General features: G+C 58.4%; 2 protein-coding genes across 4 annotated transcripts in view; one reads left to right on the top strand and one right to left on the bottom strand.

The window, feature by feature from the left end:
* mlh3 (mutL homolog 3 (E. coli)) overlaps positions 1-4,153 on the bottom strand; it is a 101,507-nt gene extending 97,354 nt beyond the window's left edge. The window contains exons 1-2 of the mRNA XM_072494574.1: positions 3,886-4,153; positions 256-3,303 (exon numbers count right to left, since the gene is read on the bottom strand). Of these exons, the coding sequence (XP_072350675.1) occupies positions 256-3,303; positions 3,886-4,153 (3,316 nt within the window). The remainder of the gene's footprint in view (positions 1-255; positions 3,304-3,885) is intronic.
* Positions 4,123-12,697, top strand: part of erg28 (ergosterol biosynthesis 28 homolog) — a 40,218-nt gene continuing 31,643 nt past the window's right edge. Inside the window, exon 1 of one of the 3 annotated variants that reach the window (XM_072494562.1) lies at positions 4,123-4,276. Coding sequence is in view for 1 of the 3 variants with exons in the window: in XM_072494554.1 (XP_072350655.1) it covers positions 4,414-4,436 (23 nt within the window). In the remaining 2 variants the exon portion in view is untranslated. The other 2 variants (XM_072494554.1, XM_072494548.1) reach the window with 2 other exon arrangements.

Consider the following 12,697-nt stretch of genomic DNA (forward strand, 5'->3'; position numbering starts at 1 on the left):
ACTTGAGGTCGATAGAGTTATGGACTGGAGGGATCAGCAGGAAAGTGTAGCCAAGGTTGGCGAAGATCAGACCTGGTGTAGCTGAATCAGGCTGAAGATACCCATGGTCTAATTCAGAGAACTTCATAATGTTAGATTTAGGCAGAACAGGGGTGGAGATCCCACTGTGAACTGATTAACAAGACCCAGGTGAGTTGTTGTTGTGGGGGTACATTTCAGGGATGTGAATGACTCTAAATTTCTTCCCAAACTTACCGGTCTTAGTGAGAACATTAACGGCCATCGTTGTGAAGTCCTTTATGCAGGTAGCCTGTGTCTGGGCATCCGGCGGAACGTCATAGCGACTCAGTCCAGTCACACTGTTTACAAACACCATCCTCCCGAGTGTTCCATCAAAGTATTGCAGCCAGTCTGAAGCAGAACTGTCCAATGTGTCACTTGGACCTTTGCAGGTCTCTACACAATTTCCTGGTAATTGTCCAGCATGTATGGGTTTAGCTTGAACATTAACAGGTTCTGACACTTTCTGAGTGGGCACAGAATCTTCTGCAGATGGATTCCAGTTTGCATCACTTATTCGGTAACTTTGTGATCGGTCTCCGACTTGTAGAACAGACTCAGTATCAGTCCCTTTTCCAGTCCTTTCATCAATTGATGACAAAGACAAGTTAACTGAACAAAGTCCCCTTTTATTTGTGCATTGGACACGACTTTGATTTGCCTGACAATCCTCACTCCATACCATCTCTCGAAGGGAAACATTTTCAGAGATCACCTGAGCTGCTGAGCACAGCTGTGGAGATGTAGATTTTGCACACTTCTGTTCTTGTTGGAGAAAGTCCTTGTAACTCTGGCGAGGTTGGCACGCGTCCGCAGAACTCCCCACTTTGGTCTCTGCACCCTGCCCTTCAGCAGACTGTCCTTTAAGATCCTTTAACTTGGATAACTTTGCAGCCAGGGTTCTTGGGGGTGCCATGGCAACTGGAAAGGTTTTCTTGGTTTGTGGATAACAAGGCAGTTCAATCAGGTTGGACTGCACTTTGGCCACACAATCAGCTGTGGGACAGGTGCCATTAGAATACAAACTCCTAAAAAGACCTTTGTAATCCCATTGGTCACACCGTAAACTCTCACTATGGTAACTAATTGCAGAATCAGCACATTTTATCACTGGGCTCTGGTACAGACTCTCTAGGCCCTTAGTTATTGTCACATTATTTACTGATGGCCTTATGGCCGAATCACCAGCATTGTCCTGAATAGCCACATTGCTTTGACAAGACGCTCCTTCATTTTGATCATCATTTATCTTCCCATAGTTTCTCCTAAATACATCCAGCGAACCAGTTATGAGAGACATGCTCAGTTTCCTGTGGAATCTAGCCTGACAACAAACAGGTTCACATCTGGCAGGATTTCTGTGTTCAGAACATGTGAGGTTCTGTGGCAAAATCATCGTCTGAGATTCAGATTCAGCAGAGCTCCCAAAGTGATGATGACTTTGACAAGTGCCCTGAACTCTCCGGCAGTCAGTCACAAACTCTCGGGGCATATTTATCCTATGTTTCCAATCTACATTTGAGGGTGTTCTTTCATCAGGCATGAGCTGTCCATCTCCCTTTCTTGTTCTCTCATTAAAAATCTCCCATGCACTCACTGGGCCAGGGTGATTGACATGGCCCCAGTCTGAAGAGTTTCCACTTTCTGTGTCTAAGATTTTCCTGGGGACAATGTGGGTTATGAGACCCGTAATACCCAGTTCCACACTCTGATCCCCCCACAGCAACCAGTCCCTCTGCGCCTCCACGTGAACTCCCTGCTCCCCACACAGCTTCGCCACCCTCTCACCCCACAGTTCCCCTTCTCCTGCCTGCTTTCCTCGTGGGTGCCACACCTGCCCTCCCTGCAACGCCCTCATCTGCACCCCCTCCAATGTTCTCACGTGCTCCCCCTCCCTCAGCTGTTCCTCCTTCAGCATTCCCTCCTGCTCCTGGTGCCCCTCCCCCACTGGCCTCTCTGGCAATTCTCCCACCTGTTCCCCTGTTGTTTGCTCCTCCATGCCTGCTTGCTCAACCTCTTGTGATAAACTCTCAGTGACTGATAAGGTCTCACTCTCATAAGCAGCGACGAGTTGGCAAATAGATGTGCCGGGCTGTGATGGTTGCACCTCAGGGCTGGCAGATATACTCAGGACCTGGCAGGAAATGCTTCGCTCCTCATCTAATGGAGACCTTCCATATGCCGCTGGCTCCTGACTAGCAGAATGAAGGTTGTGCATTGGGGATTCTGTGTATGGTAGGCCATACATGGCCCAATCTTCATCCTGACAGGAGGCAATGTAGGGTTCAGAGTCTGCCTCCAGTCTGGGAGTCTCTGAAACCACTGCCTGCCGGTGCACCAACTTGGACAGTACTATCCGTTTGTGTGAGAAATTGAAGTCTGAGTTAACAATAGCCAGCTGGGAGGATTCCTGCTCCTCTGTGGGCTCCACGAGTAAATGTTCCTGTAGCAAGAAGGCCCGGACTCCCTCCTCCAAACAACCTATCAGCAGGTTCCAGGCACTGAACTCCAGCAGGGTGCGGTTTGTCTCCCAGCAGGCATCGTATTGACCAGGGTCACAGTCGATGTTGATAACATAGACAGGGTGAAGGTCAGGGCCTCCCCGGGGCCCAGTGCCAGGTTCCGGTCGGCAGATGAGGCTCTGCCGCTTCAGCAGCGAGTCCAGCTCTTTGTGAATGTGGGTTTTCAGCACCAGCCGTCCGCTGACAAACACCAGTCGCAGGCCTTTGCTGTGGTGGCCCTGGCGGCTGATGTAGCCACTCAGCTGGAAGCCGCCACTTGAATGTTGGATGCGGGCTAGTGCTGCTGCCTTCTGCGGGCCATGGATCTGGGCGAAGCGTGCCTGCAGGCTGCTGGCTTTGGGCAGCCGGATCACCAATGAGCCTCCGGCTGTGGCAGAGGCCTCGTCCCGCACAGTGAATGAGACGCTAGGGTGCAGGAGGCTCAAAGCCTGGACCCGGCGGCGGATCTGCTCCCACTCCAGGGGCCGGCCAAGACGGCGTCGCCTCACTGCCATCTGGTAGAAGAGGTTGCAGACGGTGACAGTGGTACCGGGACTGGGCCGTCCCGTCTCAGCCTCATACACCGGCTGGGCTTGCCCATTGCGGAATAATTTCACCCAAGTCCGGCTGGAGCCCTGCGGTCTGCTCACTATCTCCAGCAAGCCCGACAGGTGAGCGATGCTGGCCAGAGCCTCACCGCGTTGCCCAGGCCCAGGCGTGTGTTCATAGCTGGGATCGTCCACTGCCCCCAGATCCTCCCCACCGCACGGAGCACCCACTGCCCCCGGAACCCCCCCACCGCCCGGAACTGCCCCACTGCCCGGAGCACCCACTGCCCCCGGAACCCCCCCACCGCCCGGAACCCCCCCACCGCCCGGAACTTCCCCACCGCCCGGAGCACCCACTGCCCCCGGAACCCCCCCACCGCCCGGAGCACCCACTGCCCCCGGAACCCCCCCACCGCCCGGAGCACCCACTGCCCCCGGAACCCCCCCACCGCCCGGAACTTCCCCACTGCCCGGAGCACCGACTGCCCCCAGAACCCCCCCACTGCCCGGAGCACCGACTGCCCCCGGAACCCCCCCACCGCCCGGAACCCCCCCACTGCCCGGAGCACCCAGATCCCCCGGAACCCCCCCACCGCCCGGAACCCCCCCACCGCCCGGAACCCCCCCACTGCCCGGAGCACCGACTGCCCCCGGAGCCCCCCAACCGCCCGGAGCCCCCCCACCGCCCGGAGCGCCCAGATCCCCCTTACCCACTGGAACATCCCCTCCCCCACAGGGAGCTAGCCCACCCCCAGCCCCTCCCCCTGGGGGTGGACCTCCCCCAGTCGCGCCCCCGCTGTGGTGGCGCGTGCCCGCCAGCTCCAGGGTCGCGCGCCCCATGCCCGCGCCGTTATCAGCCAGCTGCACGCGCCCGGCCTGCGCGTGCACGCGAGCCGCCGCGCAGCCGCACCCGGCCTGCAGGCTGTTGAGCAGCAGCTGCTCCAGGCACTGGGCCAAGGAGGGCACGGCCACCCCGGAGCGGAGCGCAGCCTGACAGGCCCCGGGCAACAGCCGCAGCGTCCCACCCGGAGGCGGCCCGCTCATTGCAGCAGCAGCTTCTCCCAGCCCGCTGCTCAGCCACCGCCTGCCCACTAGGCCCCATTACTATGGCGACCGGCCGGCGGCATTGTGGGAAATGTAGTTCCCGCGATTCTGCGCAGACCCGGGGTGAGGCTCAGCCAATCGCAGCGCGAGTAGCAGCAATTCCGGATATGCCCCGCCCCATGACGTTCCGCGGGGCGGAGCTGATCCGGAATTGCTGCTAATCGCTCTGCACGAGGGGCGGGATTTCCGGGTCAGAGCGAATGATCGACAGGAGAGAGAGAGGGTCAGTACTGAGGGAGTGCTGCACTGTCAGAGGGTCAGTACTGAGGGAGTGCCGCACTGTCAGAGGGTCAGTACTGAGGGAGTGCCGCACTGTCAGAGGGTCAGTACTGAGGGAGTGCTGCACTGTCAGAGGGTCAGTACTGAGGGAGTGCTGCACTGTCAGAGGGTCAGTACTGAGGGAGTGCCGCACTGTCAGAGGGTCAGTACTGAGGGAGTGCCGCACTGTCAGAGGGTCAGTACTGAGGGAGCGCTGCACTGTCAGAGGCTCAGTACTGAGGGAGTGCCGCACTGTCAGAGGGTCAGTACTGAGGGAGCGCTGCACTGTCAGAGGGTCAGTACTGAGGAAGTGCCGCACTGTCAGAGGGTCAGTACTGAGGGAGCGCCGCACTGTCAGAGGGTCAGTACTGAGGGAGTGCCGCACTGTCAGAGGGTCAGTACTGAGGGAGTGCCGCACTGTCAGAGGGGCAGTACTGAGGGAGCGCTGCACTGTCAGAGGGTCAGTACTGAGGGAGTGCCGCACTGTCAGAGGGTCAGTACTGAGGGAGTGCCGCACTGTCAGAGGGTCAGTACTGAGGGAGCGCTGCACTGTCAGAGGGTCAGTACTGAGGGAGTGCCGCACTGTCAGAGGGTCAGTACTGAGGGAGTGCCGCACTGTCAGAGGGTCAGTACTGAGGGAGTGCTGCACTGTCAGAGGCTCAGTACTGAGGGAGTGCTGCACTGTCAGAGGCTCAGTACTGAGGGAGTGCTGCACTGTCAGAGGCTCAGTACTGAGGGAGTGCTGCGCTGTCAGAGGGTCAGTACTGAGGGAGTGCCGCACTGTCAGAGGGTCAGTACTGAGGGAGTGCTGCACTGTCAGAGGCTCAGTACTGAGGGAGTGCTGCACTGTCAGAGGGTCAGTACTGAGGGAGTGCCGCACTGTCAGAGGGTCAGTACTGAGGGAGTGTCGCACTGTCAGAGGGTCAGTACTGAGGGAGTGCTGCACTGTCAGAGGGTCAGTACTGAGGGAGTGCCGCACTGTCAGAGGGTCAGTACTGAGGGAGTGCTGCACTGTCAGAGGCTCAGTACTGAGGGAGTGCTGCACTGTCAGAGGGTCAGTACTGAGGGAGTGTCGCACTGTCAGAGGGTCAGTACTGAGGGAGTGTCGCACTGTCAGAGGGTCAGTACTGAGGGAGTGCCGCACTGTCAGAAGGTCAGTACTGAGGGAGTGCTGCACTGTCAGAGGGTCAGTACTGAGGGAGTGCCGCACTGTCAGAGGGTCAGTACTGAGGGAGTGCTGCACTGTCAGAGGGTCAGTACTGAGGGAGTGCTGCACTGTCAGAGGGTCAGTACTGAGGGAGTGCCGCACTGTCAGAGGGTCAGTACTGAGGGAGTGCTGCACTGTCAGAGGGTCAGTACTGAGGGAGTGCCGCACTGTCAGAGGGTCAGTACTGAGGGAGTGTCGCACTGTCAGAGGCTCAGTACTGAGGGAGTGCTGCACTGTCAGAGGGTCAGTACTGAGGGAGTGCCGCACTGTCAGAGGGTCAGTACTGAGGGAGTGCCGCACTGTCAGAGGGTCAGTACTGAGGGAGTGTCGCACTGTCAGAGGGTCAGTACTGAGGGAGTGTCGCACTGTCAGAGGGTCAGTACTGAGGGAGTGCCGCACTGTCAGAAGGTCAGTACTGAGGGAGTGCTGCACTGTCAGAGGGTCAGTACTGAGGGAGTGCCGCACTGTCAGAGGGTCAGTACTGAGGGGGTGCTGCACTGTCAGAGGGTCAGTACTGAGGGAGTGCTGCACTGTCAGAGGGTCAGTACTGAGGGAGTGCCGCACTGTCAGAGGGTCAGTACTGAGGGGGTGCTGCACTGTCAGAGGGTCAGTACTGAGGGAGTGCTGCACTGTCAGAGGGTCAGTACTGAGGGAGTGCTGCACTGTCAGAGGGTCAGTACTGAGGGAGTGCCGCACTGTCAGAGGGTCAGTACTGAGGGAGTGCTGCACTGTCAGAGGGTCAGTACTGAGGGAGTGCTGCACTGTCAGAGGGTCAGTACTGAGGGAGTGCTGCACTGTCAGAGGGTCAGTACTGAGGGAGTGCCGCACTGTCAGAGGGTCAGTACTGAGGGAGTGCTGCACTGTCAGAGGGTCAGTACTGAGGGAGTGCTGCACTGTCAGAGGGTCAGTACTGAGGGAGTGCTGCACTGTCAGAGGGTCAGTACTGAGGGAGTGCCGCACTGTCAGAGGGTCAGTACTGAGGGAGTGCTGCACTGTCAGAGGGTCAGTACTGAGGGAGTGCCGCACTGTCAGAAGGTCAGTGCTGAGGGAGTGCTGCACTGTCAGAGGGTCAGTGCTGAGGGAGTGCTGCACTGTCAGAGGGTCAGTACTGAGGGAGTGCCGCACTGTCAGAGGGTCAGTACTGAGGGAGCGCCGCACTGTCAGAGGGTCAGTACTGAGGGAGTGCCGCACTGTCAGAGGGTCAGTACTGAGGGAGTGCTGCACTGTCAGAGGGTCAGTACTGAGGGAGTGCTGCACTGTCAGAGGGTCAGTACTGAGGGAGTGCCGCACTGTCAGTGGGTCAGTGCTGAGGGAGTGCTGCACTGTCAGAGGGTCAGTACTGAGGGAGTGCTGCACTGTCAGAGGGTCAGTACTGAGGGAGCGCCGCACTGTCAGAGGGTCAGTACTGAGGGAGTGCTGCACTGTCAGAGGGTCAGTACTGAGGGAGTGCTGCACTGTCAGTGTCAGTACTGAGGGAGTGCTGCGCTGTCAGAAGGTCAGTACTGAGGGAGTGCTGCACTGTCAGAGGGTCAGTACTGAGGGAGTGCCGCACTGTCAGAGGGTCAGTACTGAGGGAGTGCTGCGCTGTCAGAAGGTCAGTACTGAGGGAGTGCTGCACTGTCAGAGGGTCAGTACTGAGGGAGTGCTGCACTGTCAGAGGGTCAGTACTGAGGGAGTGCTGCGCTGTCAGAAGGTCAGTACTGAGGGAGCGCCGCTCTGTCAGAGGGTCAGTACTGAGGGAGTGCCGCACTGTCAGAGGGTCAGTACTGAGGGAGTGCGGCACTGTCAGAGGGTCAGTACTGAGGGAGTGCCGCACTGTCAGAGGGTCAGTACTGAGGGAGTGCTGCGCTGTCAGAAGGTCAGTACTGAGGGAGTGTCGCACTGTCAGAGGGTCAGTACTGAGGGAGTGTCGCACTGTCAGAGGGTCAGTACTGAGGGAATGCCGCACTGTCAGATGGTCAGTACTGAGGGAGTGCCGCACTGTCAGAGGGTCAGTACTGAGGGAGTGCTGCACTGTCAGAGGGTCAGTACTGAGGGAGTGCCGCACTGTCAGAGGGTCAGTACTGAGGGAGTGTCGCACTGTCAGAGGGTCAGTACTGAGGGAATGCCGCACTGTCAGAGGGTCAGTACTGAGGGAGTGCCGCACTGTCAGAGGGTCAGTACTGAGGGAGTGCTGCACTGTCAGAGGGTCAGTACTGAGGGAGTGCCGCACTGTCAGGGTCAGTACTGAGGGAGTGCTGCACTGTCAGAGGGTCAGTACTGAGGGAGTGCTGCACTGTCAGAGGGTCAGTACTGAGGGAGTGCCGCACTGTCAGGGTCAGTACTGAGGGAGTGCCGCACTGTCAGTGGGTCAGTACTGAGGGAGTGCCGCACTGTCAGAGGGTCAGTGCTGAGGGAGTGCCGCACTGTCAGAGGGTCAGTACTGAGGGAGAGCTGCACTGTCAGGGTCAGTACTGAGGGAATGCCGCACTGTCAGAGGGTCAGTACTGAGGGAGTGCCGCACTGTCAGAGGGTCAGTACTGAGGGAGTGCTGCACTGTCAGAGGGTCAGTACTGAGGGAGTGCCGCACTGTCAGGGTCAGTACTGAGGGAATGCCGCACTGTCAGAGGGTCAGTACTGAGGGAGTGCCGCACTGTCAGAGGGTCAGTACTGAGGGAGTGCTGCACTGTCAGAGGGTCAGTACTGAGGGAGTGCTGCACTGTCAGAGGGTCAGTACTGAGGGAGTGCCGCACTGTCAGGGTCAGTACTGAGGGAGCGCCGCACTGTCAGAGGGTCAGTACTGAGGGAGTGCTGCACTGTCAGAGGGTCAGTACTGAGGGAGTGCTGCACTGTCAGTGGGTCAGTACTGAGGGAGTGCCGCACTGTCAGAGGGTCAGTACTGAGGGAGTGCTGCACTGTCAGAGGGTCAGTACTGAGGGAGTGCCGCACTGTCAGAGGGTCAGTACTGAGGGAGTGCTGCACTGTCAGAGGGTCAGTACTGAGGGAGTGCTGCACTGTCAGAGGGTCAGTACTGAGGGAGTGCCGCACTGTCAGAGGGTCAGTACTGAGGGAGTGCCGCACTGTCAGAGGGTCAGTACTGAGCGAATGCTGCACTGTCAGGGTCAGTACTGAGGGAGCGCCGCACTGTCAGAGGGTCAGTACTGAGGGAGTGCCGCACTGTCAGAGGGTCAGTACTGAGGGAGTGCTGCACTGTCAGAGGGTCAGTACTGAGGGAGTGCTGCACTGTCAGTGGGTCAGTACTGAGGGAGTGCCGCACTGTCAGGGTCAGTACTGAGGGAGCGTCGCACTGTCAGAGGGTCAGTACTGAGGGAGTGCCGCACTGTCAGAGGGTCAGTACTGAGGGAGTGCCGCACTGTCAGAGGGTCAGTACTGAGGGAGTGCTGCACTGTCAGAGGGTCAGTACTGAGGGAGTGCCGCACTGTCAGGGTCAGTACTGAGGGAGCGCCGCACTGTCAGAGGGTCAGTACTGAGGGAGTGCCGCACTGTCAGAGGGTCAGTACTGAGGGAGTGCCGCACTGTCAGAGGGTCAGTACTGAGGGAGTGCTGCACTGTCAGAGGGTCAGTACTGAGGGAGTGCCGCACTGTCAGAGGGTCAGTACTGAGGGAGTGCCGCACTGTCAGAGGGTCAGTACTGAGGGAGTGCTGCACTGTCAGAGGGTCAGTACTGAGCGAATGCTGCACTGTCAGAGGGTCAGTACTGAGGGAGTGCCGCACTGTCAGAGGCTCAGTACTGATGGAGTGCTGCACTGTCAGAGGGTCAGTACTGAGGGAGTGCTGCACTGTCAGAGGGTCAGTACTGAGGGAGTGCCGCACTGTCAGAGGGTCAGTACTGAGGGAGCGCTGTACTGTCAGAGGTTCAGTACTGAGGGAGTGCTGCATTGTCAGAGGGTCAGTACTGAGGGAGTGCCGCACTGTCAGAGGGTCAGTACTGAGGGAGTGCCGCACTGTCAGAGGGTCAGTACTGAGGCAGTGCTGCACTGTCAGAGGGTCAGTACTGAGGGAGCGCTGTACTGTCAGAGGTTCAGTACTGAGGGAGTGCTGCATTGTCAGAGGGTCAGTACTGAGGGAGTGCCGCACTGTCAGAGGGTCAGTACTGAGGGAGTGCTGCACTGTCAGAGGGTCAGTACTGAGGGAGTGCTGCACTGTCAGAGGGTCAGTACTGAGGGAGGGTCGCACTGTCAGAGGGTCAGTACTGAGGGAGTGCCGCACTGTCAGACGGTCAGTACTGAGGGAGGGTCGCACTGTCAGAGGGTCAGTACTGAGGGAGTGCCGCACTGTCAGACGGTCAGTACTGAGGGAGTGCTGCACTGTCAGAGGGTCAGTGCTGAGGGAGGGTCGCACTGTCAGAGGGTCAGTACTGAGGGAGTGCCGCACTGTCAGAGGGTCAGTACTGAGGGAGTGTTGCACTGTCAGAGGGTCAGTACTGAGGGAGTGCTGCACTGTCAGAGGGTCAGTACTGAGGGAGTGCCGCACTGTCAGAGGGTCAGTACTGAGGGAGTACCGCACTGTCAGAGGGACAGTACTGAGGGAGGGTCGCACTGTCAGAGGGTCAGTACTGAGGGAGTGCCGCACTGTCAGACGGTCAGTACTGAGGGAGGGTCGCACTGTCAGAGGGTCAGTACTGAGGGAGTGCCGCACTGTCAGACGGTCAGTACTGAGGGAGTGCTGCACTGTCAGAGGGTCAGTGCTGAGGGAGTGTCGCACTGTCAGAGGGACAGTACTGAGGGAGTGCCGCACTGTCAGAGGGTCAGTACTGAGGGAGTGCTGCATTGTCAGAGGGTCAGTACTGAGGGAGTGTTGCTCTGTCAGAGGGTCAGTACTGAGGCATTGCTGCACTGTCAGAGGGTCAGTACTGAGGGAGTGCTGCACTGTCAGACGGTCAGTACTGAGGGAGTGTTGCTCTGTCAGAGGGTCAGTACTGAGGCATTGCTGCACTGTCAGAGGGTCAGTACTGAGGGAGTGTTGCTCTGTCAGAGGGTCAGTACTGAGGGAGTGCCGCACTGTCAGAGGGTCAGTACTGAGGGAGTGCTGCACTGTCAGAGGGTCAGTACTGAGGCATTGCTGCACTGTCAGAGGGTCAGTACTGAGGGAGTGCCACACTGTCAGAGGGTCAATACTGAGGGAGTGCCGCACTGTCAGAGGGTCAGTACTGAGGGAGTGCTGCACTGTCAGAGGGTCAGTACTGAGGGAGTGCCGCACTGTCAGAGGGTCAGTACTGAGGGAGCGCTGCACTGTCAGAGGGTCAGTACTGAGGGAGCGCTGCACTGTCAGAGAGTCAGTACCGAGGGAGCGCTCCACTGTCAGAGGGTCAGTACTGAGGGAGTGCCGCACTGTCAGAGAGTCAGTACTGAGGGAGTGCTGCACTGTCAGAGGGTCAGTACTGAGGGAGTGCTGCACTGTCAGAGGGTCAGTACTGAGGGAGTGCCGCACTGTCAGAGGATCAGTACTGAGGGAGTGCTGCACTGTCAGAGGGTTAGTACTGAGGTAGTGCCGCACTGTCAGAGGGTCAGTACTGAGGGAGTGCTGCACTGTCAGAGGGTTAGTACTGAGGGAGTGCCGCACTGTCAGAGGGTCAGTATTGAGGGATCGCTGCACTGTCAGAGGGTTAGTACTGAGGTAGTGCCGCACTGTCAGAGGGTCAGTACTGAGGGAGCGCTGCACTGTCAGAGGGTCAGTACTGAGGGAGTGCTGCACTGTCAGAGGGTCAGTACTGAGGGAGTGCCGCACTGTCAGAGAGTCAGTACTGAGGGAGTGCCGCACTGTCAGAGGGTCAGTACTGAGGGAGTGCCGCACAGACAGAGGGTCAGTGCTGAGGGAGTGCTGCACTGTCAGAGGGTCAGTACTGAGGTAGTGCCGCACTGTCAGAGGGTCAGTACTGAGGGAGTGCCGCACTGTCAGAGGGTCGGTACTGAGGGAGTGCTGCACTGTCAGAGGGTCAGTACTGAGGTAGTGCCGCACTGTCAGAGGGTCAGTGCTGAGGGAGTGCTGCACTGTCAGAGGGTCAGTACTGAGGGAGTGCTGCACTGTCAGAGGGTCAGTACTGAGGGAGTGCTGCACTGTCAGAGGGTCAGTACTGAGGGAGTGCCGCACTGTCAGAGGGTCAGTACTGAGGGAGTGCTGCACTGTCAGAGGGTCAGTACTGAGGGAGTGCTGCACTGTCAGAGGGTCAGTACTGAGGGAGTGCCGCACTGTCAGAGGGTCAGTACTGAGGGATCGCTGCACTGTCAGAGGGTCAGTACTGAGGTAGTGCCGCACTGTCAGAGGGTCAGTACTGAGGGATCGCTGCACTGTCAGAGGGTCAGTACTGAGGTAGTGCCGCACTGTCAGAGGGTCAGTATTGAGGGAGTGCCGCACTGTCAGAGGGTCAGTACTGAGGGAGTGCCGCACTGTCAGAGGGTCAGTACTGAGGGAGTGCCGCACTGTCAGAGGGTCAGTACTGAGGGAGTGCCGCACTGTCAGAGAGTCAGTACTGAGGGAGTGCCGCACTGTCAGAGGGTCAGTACTGAGGGTGTGCTGCACTGTCAGAGGGTCAGTACTGAGGGAGTGCTGCACTGTCAGAGGGTCAGTACTGAGGGAGTGCCGCACTGTCGGAGGGTCAGTACTGAGGGAGTGCCGCACTGTCAGAGGGTCAGAACTGAGGGAGTGCTGCACTGTCAGAGGGTCAGTACTGAGGGAGTGCTGCACTGTCAGAGGGTCAGTGCTGAGGGAGTGCCGCACTGTCAGAGGGTCAGAACTGAGGGAGTGCTGCACTGTCAGAGGGTCAGTACTGAGGGAGTGCTGCACTGTCAGAGGGTCAGTACTGAGGGAGTGCTGCACTGTCAGAGGGTCAGTACTGAGGGAGTGCTGCACTGTCAGAGGGTCAGCACTGAGGGAGTGCCGCACTGTCAGAGAGTCAGTACTGAGGGAGTGCCGCACTGTCAGAGGGTCAGTACTGAGGGAGCGCTGCACTGTCAGAGAGTCAGTACTGAGGGAGTGCCGCACTGTCAGAGGGTCAGTACTGAGGGTGTGCTGCACTGTCA

This window comes from Scyliorhinus torazame, chromosome 2 (genome assembly GCF_047496885.1).
Source record: "Scyliorhinus torazame isolate Kashiwa2021f chromosome 2, sScyTor2.1, whole genome shotgun sequence".
Lineage (NCBI taxonomy): Eukaryota > Metazoa > Chordata > Chondrichthyes > Carcharhiniformes > Scyliorhinidae > Scyliorhinus > Scyliorhinus torazame.